Genomic DNA, 16,750 nt, shown 5'->3' with positions numbered 1-16,750 from the left:
TTGCTTGTGTTGAGGCATTGCAATATTTACTTTTCTATGATGTAAATGAGCAGCATTCTGCTGTGTTAAGGGAAAACGCTGTATGAACCTTCGTCAGTTGCCAAATTTCCTCTAATCAATTACGAGTTTTAAGGAAAGCTTGTGAATATTTCCCATTCAATTTTTCAGAGAATTTTCTTTGTAATTAGATCTAAGTATATCATCTGAAAATTTCAAGAGGAAATTTAACAACTCTCAGATGTTCATACGACTTTTTCTTCAACACGGCAGAAACGCAGCATTGTACAGAAATGAATCATCTTTCTTTTACTCACATCAAGAAAAACATTTCTGCTATTTATTTCCTGATGCAATTAATTGGTATTAAAAAGCAACTGAAGAAAGTTAATTCCTTTGCGCGCAATTGTGACGATCTGTGGGAGAAGAGATCCTTTGTGCCACTGCTGTGAAGTTAAAAGAGAAATTTTGGTACCTCTGTATTGATGGAACTCTCTTCAGCATATTGGTGCAAAATAAATATGAATACTCGTATTGTTTGAATGATTTGCAGCTTTGAAATCAGGTACCTTAGTTCCGATATCTAGCGTTTGAAAGTTTTTTCTTTCGGTTCAAGGTGAAATTTATTCCACTAATTTTGTGGGATACTGGAAAGTATTGTGCGTTAAAAACTCAAGCTGTGAATTTTCAATTCTATACCATGAAAATCTCCTCTATGAAAAAATTTGTGCTACTAAGGCTTTCTTTCCCTATAACGTCACAGATTAATTTGAATAATGAAAGTGAAAACACTGCATTATACTAATTTTGCTAGTGATCCTCATTACCATTTTTCCAGAGCTTTTAGAGTTTTCAAACGATTTTCCAGCATTAATACCAGTCCTTTTATCTCTCAAACATACTTAACTATCACAAAAGTTTAAACAGTTATTCTAGTTATTTTTTGGCTTCATGAATGTCTCAGCTTCTTACCCAGATTAATATTGTTTCTAACTTTGATTTCGGTTGTTTGATCCTTTTTTTTTATAATTCTTCTGCGTCCGAAACACGTACTAACATTTATCGACCCAGACAGTTTGTTTGATAATTCATCCATTTTGTATTCAAATTAGACATTGAAGTGAATAAATTCATCTTTTCTCTCCTATAAATTGATTTCTCTCCTAATTTTTACCTGCAGAAATGCAAGTATCGAAAACTTTTTCTAATTTTATTTTCCCCCTCTCCGTTTCTGCTTTACACGAAACTGACGGAGTAATAATGCTTAAATTTTCCTCCAGATTCTCAAGTTCACCCAGACACGCTTCTCCAATGGTTAAAGCGGCAAGTTGTGCTGCTGAATGACATTCACATCACAGATTTCACCTCGTCGTTCAAGGATGGGCGCGCTCTCTGCGGGATCATCCATCGATACCGGCCCGACCTCATAGATTTCCATTCGCTACGGCCGCAAGATGTAGCCAAGAACAACCAGTTAGCCTTCGATATCCTAGAACGAGAATTGGGAATTCCGCCGGTGAGTATGCCTCATGCAGGTCTCTGGCAGTAATTCAGGAAGGTCAGGGAATTTACAGTGACCTGGAAAAGTCGGGAAAACTTTGCACGCAGTGCGCCATTAACATTTGAGAGAGTGCAAGTAACTTCTGAGTCTTTTCCGTAATGTGAATCTCTAGAAGTGGAGATTAGATAGATAGTACAGCAAGAGTCGGGAGTAATTAAAAGAAAACATCTAAAGATTTTGATAATGATGCTTCGCAATTTGCGAAGCATCATTATTCTATCTGAGAAATAATAAAAAACTTACAAGAAATAAAGCAAACGTTTTGACAGCCAACAAACTGCGGTCCTCTTCAGTGCAAAAGAAACAAGTGGAAACATTTTACAATACAGGGTGTTTCAGACCACCCGTACCAGGCCTTTTTCTCGGTTGGTTTAGGTCGCACGAAATCGGAGACCGCGGGGTTGAATAGGGAATCGACCCCAAGGAATCCGAATTTTGTGGTCCCGAAACCCCCCCACCCTCCCTTGGGGGGTAAAGGGGGGGTCACGATGCTAAAAGTCACGGTTCCCGACCGAATTGCGGATAGATCGCATCAGAATTGAAAAGCACGGAAAATTTCACGTGGAATTGACCCCTAAAAATCCAAAATCGGACCATCCAAGGCCCAAAAATGATCCCCTATAGAGGGGGACAGTACCCCCCTCCATAATTTCTCTTTGGTCTCAAAATTGACGTAAATTCTCCAGAAAAAGACGGTTTCCCAGGTAATCGACCTCGAGGAATCCAAATTTCATGGTCCCGAAGCTCCTCTAGCCCCCCTTGGGGGGTAAACGGGGGGGCCCAATTTTAAAAATCGGGGCTCCTTTCCGAATCGCAAATTGATTGCATCCAAATTGAGGAGCAGAGCACATTTACATCTTAAGTGACTCCTCAGAGTTCTAATAGACCCCCTGAACGGCAGAAAGTAACCCCCTGAGGAAGGGGGCCTCGCCCCCGCCAAAAATTTCTCAGAATTCCTCTTTGGTCGCAAAATTGACTTCGATTCTCCAGAAAAAGACCGTTCCCCATGTAATCGACCCTGAGGACCCTAAACTTCATGTTCCCTGAGCTCCTCGGGGTCGATTACATGGGAGACCGTCTTTTTCTGGAGAATCGACGTCAATTTTGCGACCATTGAGGAATCTTGAGAAATTTTTGGCGGGGGCGAAGCCTCCCTCCTCAGGGGGTTACTTTCTGCCGTTCAGGGGGTCTATTAGAACTCTGAGGAGTCACTTAAGATGTAAATGTGCTCTGCTCCTCAATTTGGATGCAATCAATTTGCGATTCGGAAAGGAGCCCTGATTTTTAAAATTGGGCCCCCCCGTTTACCCCCCAAGGGGGGCTAGAGGAGCTTCGGGACCATGAAATTTGGATTCCTCGAGGTCGATTACCTGGGAAACCGTCTTTTTCTGGAGAATTTACGTCAATTTTGAGACCAAAGAGAAATTATGGAGGGGGGTACTGTCCCCCTCTATAGGGGATCATTTTTGGGCCTTGGATGGTCCGATTTTGGATTTTTAGGGGTCAATTCCACGTGAAATTTTCCGTGCTTTTCAATTCTGATGCGATCTATCCGCAATTCGGTCGGGAACCGTGACTTTTAGCATCGTGACCCCCCCTTTACTCCCCAAGGGGGAGTGGGGGGGTTTCGGGACCACAAAATTCGGATTCCTTGGGGTCGATTCCCTATTCAACGCCGCGGTCTCCGATTTCGTACGACCTAAACCAACCGAGAAAAAGGCCTGGTACGGGTGGTCTGAAACACCCTGTATATATATTTGAAAAAAACTGCAACTATTAGCAAACTAAATAAAGCCAAAATACAAATCCATTGCAACTACATCTTGGAATAAAATCAAAATATGACAAAATTCATGAGAAAAGAAGAGTGATAGCAATGATGAGAAGGAAGTAGTGATTAAAAAAGCGCGATTAGCGTTATTTTGATTTTATTCCAAGATGTAGTTGCAATTGATTTGTATTTTTGCTTTACTTAGTTTGCTAATAGTTTGCAGCTTTTTTTTTTTTTTAATATATATATATTTTGTAAAATGTTTCCACTTGTTCCTTTTGCACTGAAGAAGACCGCAGTTTGTTGCAAAACGTTTGCTTTGTTCTTGTAAGTTTTTTTAATTCTCACCTCCATGTAGTTTGAAATATTAATTGTGTAATGTATTTTTGACTCGTAGCTCGATTTTTTTTAAATCAAATACCATGTTCTATGCAGCTTAGCCAGTCAAATTTGGCATTAAAATGTATTATAAAATGAATTGTAGCGAGTATAGTTTTGAACGAGTCCAGAAATGTATTTTCCTCCACCAAAATTTGAAATCTGCATAAACATACAAATCGCTAATGATGAAACTCCACCATTTCCCAGGTCATGACGGGTCGCGAGATGGAAGAATGCGATGTTCCGGATAAACTAACCATGCTCTCTTACTTGTCCCAAGTCTATGATCTCTTCCGCGGCGAAATACCTCACATCAAACACCCAAAACTGGTGAGTTCTTTTGCCCTTATGATATTAATTTTTTAAATGAAATTGCACTTAGAAATGTAAACAAAAGCATAGCTGAATACATAGTTTTCTCCGTTTCTTTAGTGTATTATTTTAAATTAAAAGTCATTACTATATGGAGTGAAATCTTAAGCAACAATAGAGGACTCAAGTCCACCCTCAGTCTTCAATATAATCATTATAAAAAGAAAATTTTGACATTTTTCATAATGAACCGAAAACATGAAATAGTTACAATGTCTAAGAAAAGTGGCAAAGTTCAATATGTAGAGAAATCCAAAGAAAATGAATTACTATGAATGAATCATGCCAAACAAAATATGGTAAATATTTACTTACAGAGTGTACTTCAGATTTGCCCAATGTAATTTTTGTGTGATTTGGTGCTCAAAAATTCATCTCTGCATGTCGTGTCCCTTGTACGCAACTGATTTTAAAAAAAGTTGTCTCCATACATTCTTGAAGATCTCTCAAGTAACATGAATTACGGTATATTACAAAAATGTTGCAAAACAATTGTAATTTTATTGTGTCAGAATATAATTTCAACTTAATTGTAGTCTTTCCCTCTTAAAATTGCAAGAAAATTGTGTTTTATGTGGCCTCCGGCCGGTTAATGATTGGAATAAAATCACAAAGTCTTGAACCAGTTTTCTGCGTTAAGAGCATGAAAAACAATATTTTTTCATTTTTTACGAAACCAAAATTTTTCTTTCCTCTTCTTTGTTTTTTTTTTTTTTTTTTTTTCATTTTCCAGCCAAACGTTTTTAGTAATCAGGACGTCTAAAAAATTTGTGTTGCTTTTTTTACAGAAAACTGCTGAAGCAATAGTAACCCTCTCTCCTAAAATTTCCCAATTATTGAGGCCCCAAAAATTGCCATTTTTTCCATTAAGATTAATATTTTTTTTCAGTATGAAAAAAGATTTTATTCATTTCTTATTATTTATTTACAATTCCAACAGGAATAATCCCAATGCAGGGTGTCTACAAGTCTGGAAAAAGTACTGATTTTTTCAGGGCGGTCCGGAAGTACTGATAAAGAGCAGAATTCCGCAACATGGTGCGGAATTTTTTCATTTTTTTGTCGTTTTGATGCAATTTGAACGGAATTCAATTTTTTTAAAATTGCCGAATTTCGTCAATTGGAGGTACTGAAAAAGTACTGAATTTTTCTGTTGATGAGGTACTGAATTTCTTGGGAATGCACTGAAAAAGTACTGTAAAAGTACTGATTTTTGGCCAGCCTGTTTTTGTAGACACCCTGCAATGACAAAAATACACAAAAGATTACACAGGCCAAAAGCAAAACAAGCAGATTCCACAAGAAATGGAAGATTCTACAAGAATTGCAGAAAAATAAAAGATAGCAGGCTAATGGAGCTAATTGAAAATCAGCTATTAGATCTTGTCCCATAAGGGCTTCATAAAGTGATCGAGCAAACCAAAAACCTCAATCCAGTCGGAATGACAGTAAACCAGGTCAATTTTTTGTCAAAGATCTCATCAAATGTTGAAAAAGAACTGCAATAATATTTCAAAAAAATTGTAATGATTTTACCATATTATTGCAATATATTACAACGTTTCAGTAACAAAATGTTACTTGTGCTTATTTTCAGGAGGAGCTGAACGTCTCCACCCGTGAAGAATTGACAACATCGCGATTCAAAAGCGACACCTCGGTGAAAGCTTCGCACGTCTCCCTCCTGGCTCACCTCACCAACCAACAATCCCCCAGGTCGCGGCCGCCGGAAACGCTCAAGCTACCACAGAAAATGCACATAACCTCCCCCACAACAAATGACACCAACACCGCTCAGCGGAGGAGGAAGAGGAGGAGCGGGGTCGTGCCAGGAACCGTGGTAAGATTGCTTTTTAATAGGCTTCGGTTGTAGTTTCAGCTTGCTTTCCTCTGATCTTATTCTTTACTAAAGATTTAGCAAATGTGACCATTCACTCGAAAAGAGACTCTAGTTTACGGAAACAAATTTTTTAGGAGAGCAATTTTTTTTCATCAAGTTTTCCTATTTTGTCTATTGCTTCGTCTATCCATCTCAAAAATCAGCCTGCTTTTTTACGCTTTTTCGAAACCAAGGTTCCTTTTCAAGTGGATGCTCACATAATTCAAATTTATTTTTTCTCTTCAGAAGAGAGCAGTTAGATTACATTTTCAAAGAGGAACTACAAGTTTTGACTCATCAGTGAAAACACTTATGTGCATTGGGAAACCAATGATGCATACGTTGTTTTTAAACTGGACCAGAAAATGTAATACCTAATTGCAAACTTTTGCAAATCAAATTGCAGTTGATCCTAATTTGACCTGATTTGAAAGTAGATGTAGTACGTAGATCCCTTTTTAGTATTTTTAAATTTTGAGAGCCCTCAAAAAATGATTCAACTTGTGTTTTATTTATTCCATTTTACCATAAAATTTAAGTACAACATTTCAAATACGAAAAAACTAGGCTAAGAACAGATTTTAACAGCAGTACAAACCAGAAGACCAGAAGAACAAACGTGTATGGTAGGTATAAAGGTTTCAGAAAAAAAACGTTAAACGTTACGTAAAACGCTTAAGTAAAAACGTTGTTACAACAATATTTGTCACAACAAAATCCATGATAAATTTGATAATGCATCATACGGATCACACAAATTACTGTGCCTTTTGTAGCGTATTTTGGACATTTTTGATGCGCGGAAAATTACATGGCAAGGAATTTTACCTTCACAAAGTTTTCTGAATCGGCTGTACCTTTTGTGTGTAACAGATCCATTAAAATCTGTCTAATTTTCAAACATGTAGTCCTACGTCAAAAGAAATCGTTCAACTGTTGTCGAACGGAATACTTTTTTTATTTTTTTCGTATTGTATCCTACTCTTGGTTCACCGTACTAGAATAGTCGCTGCTTATTATTCCTAGGCTACGAGGATCCAATGCTTTGAGGCGATACAAGATGTGAACAATAATCCCCAAGCCAAGAACCGTGCCAATAGTGCTCCTAATGTTGAAGCCCTGAAAAGTAGGAAACGCGGCAGTCTTGAAGCCTTGAAAAGTAGGAAACGGCACAGTCTTGGGGCTGTGAAATCTAGGCGGTTCTCGAACTGTAACAAGAGCCTCGATACTTTCGTAGTTTCTAGGAAACGAACTGCTGTTCCTAGGAGAAGCTTTGGTGAGATGCAGACAAGTAAAAAAAGGCGCACCGATGAAGTAATGTAGCTCCATTTTAAAGTATCATGCCTGTGTTGGTGATTCCAGGTTCTCTCTCGTCTTTCGATTCTGTCGTTTATCGGTTGTTGATTTTAACAGTTGTCATGTCCTATCATGAGGTTTTATATCGAAGGTATGCCTTCTACATAGGAAATCCAAAAGCATGGTGGAAAAAATGTATTTTATTATTAAAGTGATAATCTAAGATCAGAAGCTGGTCATCTCTTGGTGATGTGAAGGATAGAGAATGGGCCGCAAATGCAAAAAGTTAAGTTTCCTCAAAGTTTCGAAAGATCTTATAAATTTGTTGAATAAGTCCCAAATTTTAAGAAAACTTCCGTCTTCATAGTTGAAACCGATTTTTCATAGTCCAAGGCTTACCATGAGATTGCTGAAGAAAATAATCTGTCTTATTATGCATTTTCATGCCTGTTTTAAAATCTGCGATGAAAGGCACTTTGTCAATTGTATTTTTAAATAATTTTTGTGGAAGGTATACCTTGATTTTATCCCTGATATTTTAAGATTTTTAAGGTGTATCTGTACCAAGCATCAATAAATTTAACTTATTTTGATAAAATACTAACTTTTTTGTGTTTTTTAAACAAGCGGTAAAAGATGTACAGCTTATCATCATCCATTAGCTTGTAGCTTTATCTTGTACAATGTTTTTAAAATCACTGACAAAATCGAATCAGTTTTTCGTTCATCTATACCTACTTTCTTTTGATCAAAACTATCGGAGAAAATAGAAACATGAATGTGCTCATTGTGCACCTTAGCACTCATGCACACGAAGTAGGTTTTACATATTTAGAAATCATAGGTCCATTGCTTCAGTCGACTGAAAGTTTTATTTGTTTTTATTTTCAAGAAGAGGGCAAAGTAAGTCACCCTCTTGTTGTTGAACTATCGAAGATGTAACTTTCCTCGATTTGCTGACAATCTTTAATGCAGATCTCTATTTGCTTGTATTGTGTAATCCATTTTACCGTAGTGTTTTGTTTGTTCATTAATTTAAATTTAGCTTTTAAGTTTTTTATTATCTCACATATATTTGGCTCAATACTTTTGCTTGTGAAAATAAATGCGCATTTTTTAGCCGTCGGAAGTTTTTAAATAGCTCCAATGGACCAATAGACAGGGTTAGAAAGCATATCAAGTACTTATTTTCTCATCGTCATTTCATGCAGAACACAGTGGACTCACTGAGGTCATTATGGCTTATTATGAGTTTCAGGACTTCATGAACTGATTTTTCCTTGAACTGGAAACAATTATTATTCATTCATGAGATGATATTGGACTTTTTTAATGTTTTTAATATACTTGCATGAAAATCTGATGAGAGAGCACGTCTCATGATCATTGAATTCTTATCCCTTTTGTGGGTTCTCAATCTGTATGTATGAAAAGTTCCACCGGTTTATCATCTTTGTAATCCTTTAATCAATACATACTTGAACTTAGAATCGGTCTTGAATCCACCAATGGGCCAAGTTCAACGTTATCTGAGTTATTGACCAAGTAGATATTCAAATGTTCAGCATGTTTACGAATTCAGAAATCAATAGGAGATATTTTTTTTCCAAAATAAGGTTTTAAAAAGTTGGTTCAATTCTCCTCAACTTGGTTCAAACAATTGACGAAATCCAGAATGACCTTGATTTCATAATAGGAGTAAATGTTTGTTTCCAAGGGAGTGAATAATCTGTGGAAGAAAGGCATAGGATATGTCTTCTCTTGTACAGAATTCGGTATTTGGAATTATTTAAAGTTGTAGTTCAATTTCTCTCAGTAGATAGCATCATGTTCCTTTGACAATTTAATAATTCTGATAACGGAATATTGAAAAAACACAATGAAAAGCCGTAGAATTTCTGCACAGAAGTTGGAAATGGCATCCACAGCAACCTTAGATTTCTGAAACTAGGGCTAGGCAAATTAAATGTGACTAGATCTGTAAGAAAGGGACTCCATTTTCTGAGCAAAAATTTTCCCTTAACTCATTTCAAACGCTCATTTCAAATTCATTTCAATGGAGGAAGAAAATCAGTAAATGTTTGCGCAAGTTTGACCCTGAAAGCTCAAAAATTGAAGGAGACACGAGTCTTCAAGTTCTGAGACAAAAAAACTTTCACTGTAGAAAAATGCGGTTTAAGTTTTTGAAAAAAAATTGAGGAAAACTTTCTCTTGGAAGATTATGTCCTTTTTTTACAGATCTAGTCTTATTGGTTCGCTGCAATTTTTTTTTTTTTTTTTTTTTTAAGAATTTTGCGCTGCAAAAGCCATTGTTATGCTTTTATTTTTATATTAAATGGGAAAATGAGTGAAAAGTTCTGAAAGGATTAATTAAGGAAAAATAAATTCCTTAAATTCAGAAAATATTTGTCAGAATTCAGGCAAATTCTGCAGTGTAAATATAAATCCATACAGGCTAATTTAAGGAGTTGGCAAAGTGTGAACATTAGTGCTAAAAAATTGGATTTTTTTAAATAACTCGATTAGAATAGCAAAGAAACCACTTCAATTCAAGGAATTTCCAAAATTTCAGACACAAAAGTCACTTGCCTCTAGAAAAATGAGCTGCATACAATGAACAATCCAATTATTGCTGAAGGAAGGTTCACAGGATCCTCTTTAAAAAGGAATATTTTTAAATCGTATATACTAATTTTAATACTGGTAAGAACTTGAAAGTGTTAATTTGTTGGAGAATGCAAGAAGAAAACATAATAGAAGTACGAAAGATGTTTGTTTCAACCCGAATACTTCATCAAAAGTTCTCGCAGCTTTAAAGGCTCTGAAATTCAACTAGTATCGTTAAAAACAACACGAGGCAAAAGTTTTTATAACCTTTGAAAACATTTCTGGCAGACATTTTTACCCTGTATCACTGGAAGATTTTTGTTTCAACCCTAAGATTTTTGCAATGGTTTTCATAACTTTGAAAATTCTAAAATTTATTGAGCTAGTTTCTGTAATAAAAGAACTTTGATAAAAGAGGTAAAATTTTTTATGACTCGATGAAACTTTTCTAGGACAAAGTTTCACCTTGTATTCCTGAAAGATTCTTGTTTCAGCCAGAAGACTTTTTCAAAATTTCTCATAGCTTTGAAGAATCTGAAATTTAAAATTTTAATGCTCAAAGAACTAAATGAGGCACGAGTTGTCATGACCCCAGGAACTTTTTCCGGAACGTATTCTCACCCTGTGTATGACTGAATTTTTTATCAGGCTGCAAAAACGCAGAACATCGAAGATCATAAAAAGCGTGTTGCTCAGCAGCAAGAAATACTGGAAAATCGCATGGAACGTCAGAACAAGCGCAAAATGATGCGTTTTCTGACAACGCAGCGCTTGTACAAAAGCATGCAAATGCTCCAAGCGAACGCGAAAGAAGGGGACGAAGACTCAACACCATTCGAGGACTATTCCATCTTCCTGTATCGGCAGACAGCCCCGGATTTCAAAGATCGCGTTAAAGAGATGGAAAATAGAATTCTTTATGGCGTAAGCAATGAACAGTGTGAAAGCCGCGTGTCCTAACATCAATAGGAGTTGATTCATGTGTTACTAATCCAAACGCTCTTTTACTCAGGTGTAAAATATTTTATCCTGTGCTGATGATTTCAGCTAATTCGTACTAATTTCAGGATTTCGAACTTGAGTTTCATTTTGCTGTGTTAATTGTGACTTTCGCTAGTTGTTTTGTCGCTTATGTGCGTTCTTTGCTCTCAAAATTTTACCCTTCCCGAAGACTGTAAAGAATTTAATGTTTTGAAAAATCAAGTTTCCCGGCAAAGGCCTGTACCAATAAAACATTTTTCAGTTTCAGCCCCTTTTAGATCAATGATATATTTTTGACCCTTCATTCCTCATGAGGGATAAGGTGTTTAGGCTCTTTTCATGCTCAAGAAGTCATCTAATTTTCTATCAAGCTATTTTTTTAAATTGTTTTCTTCTTCCTCCCCTCTTAGCAATTATCGAATCTGCCATATTGTATCATATTGTTCTTTTACACTTGCATTTTGTGTTTTCCTCTCCTTTAATTCTCTCACACTGCGCGAGGGCGTTAAAAGAATAAGATTGTCTGCTGCTGAGTGGTGTCCAAACTCCTTTTTTATGTCAATAGCATGTTTGCAGAGATCATAAGGGATTGTGTACTGATTGTAGAGCCAGATCCAGCAATTTGGCAACATCAGATCTCCTCTATTTATATCTATGTTAAATAATTTATTCTTGTCGCAGCACCTGGCTCCTCCAATAATTGATACATTTCCATGAGTCTAAATGGGAAAAAACATGTTGCCAATTTGCTGGATTCGCCAATGCTCAATTGATTAATCTGTGTTTCATGTTTTTCTGTGAACCTAACAACGGCGATGGACTCACAGCACTACTTTGGTTAAGGTTTCCAAACATTGAATCAAATTTTTAAAAAGGAAGCGACTTATTTTTTAAAAAATGACAACATGTACTCGATGATTTGTAGAGTCTCACAGATTGAAGGACTTGGTAACACATCTCTTTTTGTGTAGTCTTGAGTTCGGTTTAATAATTTGCTTTCTCATGTGTGCTGCTGTGTTTTGGAACATTGAAAATGTTGAAGAAAGGCATTTTTGCATCAGCTTTTTTCAAACTGCGATTACTGTTTCAGGACGGGATCACCCGAAAAATGTTCCTCTTGAAATTTTTATTTCTCACTAACATTTAATTAGAATTAAAAGAAGTTGCTTGGAATAAAGAAGCTCAATTCCAAGTTTTTTTATCCATCGAAGATTTGGTTTTTTTTAACCATTTTTTTGTTGATAGCATGAATTTTGAATGATGTATGTCAGTTATACTACACAACTCATTTGTGTTTTCATGTTTTGGTTTATGATGGACTCTTTGGTTGAAAAATTGTATTTCTCTTAGCTGGTGTTTATCAGTTCAACCGGTTTAATGGTGACTGGAAAGTGGTAACCGGTTTTATGATCTTACGGTTTGCATTATTGGGTCAAAATATTTGGGAAAATATAAAGTTCTATGCCAAAAAGCAAAACAGATAAGCCCCCATGTGCATCTTAAATCCAATCAATTTTGTAAAAAAATCATTTGGTTGTAATTACAGTGAAACCTCGGTAACTCGGTTTCCATCGGGACCGAGGAAATTTACCGAGTTAAGCGGGTTACCGACTTAAGCGGACTGCCACTTTTCCTGCCGCGCTTTTTCAAATTTCGCGCCCTAAATTGGACAAACGCAAACGTGCGTGTAGAGTGACTCATAGGAGTGTTTTGGAGAGCCATTTGATCGAAGAAAATGGTACTAAATGGTAAAATTTCATGAAATGCACTTGAAATTGCGTGTTGAAAGTGTCAGGGCATCATGAAGTCATCGGGTTAATCGTATGTTGGGGTGCCGCGGCACCCCATCGCGTATCACCCCCGCGCACCCCACGCGGCATGCCGCGCGGTGATGCGCCGCGGCCGCCCGCTATGGCGGGTCGTTGCACTGAAAATGCAACGTATCAATACTCGCTAAAATCCCCGAAAAACTCTGCGGAAGATTCCTGGGGGGAGCGGGGAAGGGCAATGCAAGATGGTAGGGGGAGAGGGGCCGGTGCCGACTGGACCTGTCAACTCATCGATGCGTGAAATTGCTTAATTATGCATGCGTGTTTTCACACGCGCGATAAGATAACACGCGGTATCAGATATCCTATTCTCTACTGTTCTCATCTTTCGTGTTGTTATCGAGTGTTTTTGATTCCTTATCTCTCTATTTCCGATGTCGTTTCTCGCACTGCGCTGCGCTCTCTCGGAGATTCGCTCACCCTTCGTGGCGTAACTTGACCCGACCCGCACCGCGCACGGGTACCTACGCTTGATCACGGGTGACGATCGAAGAAAAAAAGGTCGAGATGGAAAAATTTCACCGAGTTAAGCGGGTTCAGAATCTGACCAAACCGAGATACCGAGACTTATTTAGCATTGTGTTATATGGGTGATAAACGGGACCGGGCGATTCTACCGACTAAAGCGGGTTACCGGCTTATCCGGGAACCGACTTACCGAGGTTTCACTGTATACTCAAAGAATCTATGTGCTAATTTAAAAAAAATCAAAAGGAACCTAGAGCTAGAGCACGCAAACCCAATGCAGTTCCCATTGATTTAATTCATTTTCACATAGTTTCTTTCTGCATAAATATGTCCATTTGCACCAAAAAAAGTTGCAAAATTTAAGGGAATGAAAAACTGGGCTTGTTTTAAGAAACAGAATTGCCATTTTTGTCAACGAATCCTGTATTTATGTATCTTTGAATTTTGTAAGTTTTTGTTTTTTTTTTTGGCTTCAAATGATTCATTAGTCATTATCAGTCCAGGCATATTAGATCAAAAATCGGCGATTAGAAAAAAAAATTTATATATAAGGTTTTATGTGCCCAAGTTGTTCATTGGGGTGCCAGGGACTCCCAGCAAAAAGTCCCCAAGAATCCCCTGTACGCTCGACCCCCCGCCCCCCCCAAAACCCCCAAAAAATCGACCTTTCCTCGGTTTTTCGTAAATATCTCAAAAAGAATTGGTTTTAGCGAAAAATGAGTTATCTAGTGAATAAAAGTTCATAAAATTTCCAATAAAAATGACTTCTATGAATTTTTTTGTAAAACGACTTTGAACCCCTCAAAATGGCCGCCGAAAAAACGGGCATTTACGGAAATTTCAGTTTTTTCCCGAAAATGCCCATTTTTCTTTGAAACGGCTGCTCTCATGTAAAAGTTAATGGCGGATTCTGAAAGAGCGTTGAATTTCACATCAGAAATGATTAACATCGATCATTTTAGACTCACAGTCGATCTACGGAAATACGATATATCGAAGCTCTTCCGCCCGGGCCTAACAAATCAAGTACTAGGTAGTTAAACATTTGCGGCCGGGGTTCTAATGACACTAAAGTCATACTTTTTTCACTCGGGGGTCGTTTGTATTAGCCTTTTACTCCTTTTTAAGGCCATTATCGGAGGGAAGGGAGTAGTGATTGTGGGGGGGGGGGGGGGTGTCACCCATTACCCTTCCTCCGCTTAGCCGCGCAACGGTTTAACATACAGGAACGATAAGCATGGTCCAAGCCTGCGAAGACGTCGATGTGAAAAGATGAGGCCACGTTTTTTGTTTTGTCTTCGCATTGTCGCATTTTGGAGGAATCGTAGCTGCCAAATGACAGAAAAATGATTAATGCTGAAATACATGGCCCGAGGAGTGGAGGGACATTATACCTAGCAACACTGGACGAGCCCTTCTTATCTAGAACTCGGGGGGCTTATATGTAGCTCGTTCAGGGGCTTCGGTTTCATAAAAATTCCCCTTTCGCCTCTCGTTGCCCCCCATCGAATTTATCTCGTCGGGCTCCTTCCTATGTTTTGCGATTTGCGATTAGTTCGAGAACTGATCTCTAGCAGTTGCACGGACTTCCACCCTCGATCCGCGTTGTGGCTGTGTCATTCTTATTCCAAGCATATTATATATCTGCATATTTATTATCATATTATTAATAGGCAGCGTCCGATTAATATATATCGGACTTTATCATGCAAATAAAAATATCGAAAGTTTGAACGAACATCGTTTCATCAGGTTTAAAAAAGGTGCAGTCACGGCTAAAACAAGTAGTCTCGAAATTCTACCGCCGACAGAAGATGCCGCCAAATTGCACGGTTTTAGAGCATTCCTTCAAATTCAAACGTGGCTCGGTAATGCACTCTCGCCTTTAAATTGGGGGTGGAAATTGGATCCGCAGCTTACTCCTGTACGAACCACTTTAGGGCCTGCACCTAAACAAGTTTTGGACGCAATTTTCTGTGGCTGTGTTAAGGGTTGCAGAAAATCGTGCGGTTGTAGAAAAACAGGCCTGAAATGTTCAAACGTTTGCTTGCATTGCAACGGCATCTCGTGTGATAACTCGCTTGTGCTTAATACAGACGAGTAAGAAGAAGAAGAAAAGGTCAATATGGATGACGCGAGGGCAACACTAGAATTGAGCGGCAATAAGGCGGAAGAAGAAGGAGAAGAAGATAACAAGAAAAAGAGATGGAAAGAAGAGAGAAAAAGTGTAAGCAATTACGCACTTAGGCCAAAAGACGACGATTATTTTAAGACTTTTCTCTAAGTTTTACAGCTGGACATTCCTTCAAAAAAGTTATTGGGCAACCACTTGCTCTCGAATAAGTAATTGTAATTAATTAGAATACACTGCTTTACAATGATTATTAAGTGAAACAAATCGAAAATATTATTTGTGATTAATATACTGATCATTTGTTCTTTAGCACGGTTTTATAATTGACTCTATTCAAGCTCAAAGTAGTACATGAACACCTTACGCTTAAAAAGATAATCATTCAAAAAATCTGAGTCCCCCCCCCCCCCTCGCTTACAACCATCTGTACTGGAGCTGGAGGTATCGAAGTATGTGAAATTCAACGCTCTTTCAGAATCCGCCATTAACTTTTACATGAGAGCAGCCGTTTCAAAGAAAAATGGGCATTTTCGGGAAAAAACTGAAATTTCCGTAAATGCCCGTTTTTTCGGCGGCCATTTTGAGGGGTTCAAAGTCGTTTTACAAAAAAATTCATAGAAGTCATTTTTATTGGAAATTTTATGAACTTTTATTCACTAGATAACTTATTTTTCGCTAAAACCAATTCTTTTTGAGATATTTACGAAAAACCGAGGAAAGGTCGATTTTTTGGGGGTTTTGGGGGGGCGGGGGGTCGAGCGTACAGGGGATTCTTGGGGACTTTTTGCTGGGAGTAGGCTATCCTGATCTAAATTTCTAGTATGAAATATGAAATATAAAGGAATTTTTGGTTAAATAGGATGGCTTTAGAGATGCTTGGCGCCCAAAAGGACTAATTCATCGCCATCTGCTAGGAAAAAACCGGTCCTGAACTACTAAATCCCATAGAATGACACCAAACGTCAAAACTTTAAAAGAATTTTATTTTTTTTTTTTTTGAAAATTTCGAAGTATCCTCTCCTTCTCTGATTATTTTGCTCCATTTTATCCGTTTTTTTTTGATTTTTCTAGGATCGGGACCCGCACTTTGTGTCTGGAGCCAAAAAAGGAGCAGTGGTCGAAGATTTCGACGGTCGTATTAAAAACATTGAAGCTAAACTGAAAGGAGTTAGTCCGGCCACAGATAAAAAACCAAAGGATCTTCTACGAGCAATCGGTAAGCATGGCTATCTTTATGGTACTTTTTTGTCAGTAAACCATTATTATTTGACCCAATGAGTCCATTGCGCTGCTCAGGGGACCCTGATATGATGCTTGATTCTTGTCAGTCAGCTAAAAATAAGAAGATATGTCCAAAAAGCAGACTGTTATGTAAAGCATTTTGGTTCTGAAAAGAATATTTCACTGTCAAATCAATCGGTTTGAATTAAATCACCAGGTGAGATTTTATCAGGTTGTAGTCCGAAGAACCTCG

At 37.7% G+C, this 16,750-nt stretch overlaps 1 protein-coding gene across 1 annotated transcript in view; it reads left to right on the top strand.

Moving 5' to 3' along the window:
- Mical (Molecule interacting with CasL) overlaps positions 1-16,750 on the top strand; it is a 219,433-nt gene that overhangs the window by 154,160 nt on the left and 48,523 nt on the right. Inside the window, 5 exon segments of the mRNA XM_019040206.2 lie at positions 1,278-1,513; positions 3,918-4,040; positions 5,680-5,922; positions 10,513-10,788; positions 16,348-16,492. Coding sequence (XP_018895751.2) covers positions 1,278-1,513; positions 3,918-4,040; positions 5,680-5,922; positions 10,513-10,788; positions 16,348-16,492 — 1,023 coding nt within the window.

This window comes from Bemisia tabaci, chromosome 10 (assembly GCF_918797505.1).
Source record: "Bemisia tabaci chromosome 10, PGI_BMITA_v3".
NCBI lineage: Eukaryota > Metazoa > Arthropoda > Insecta > Hemiptera > Aleyrodidae > Bemisia > Bemisia tabaci.
This window is presented reverse-complemented; position numbering and strand designations above follow the sequence as displayed.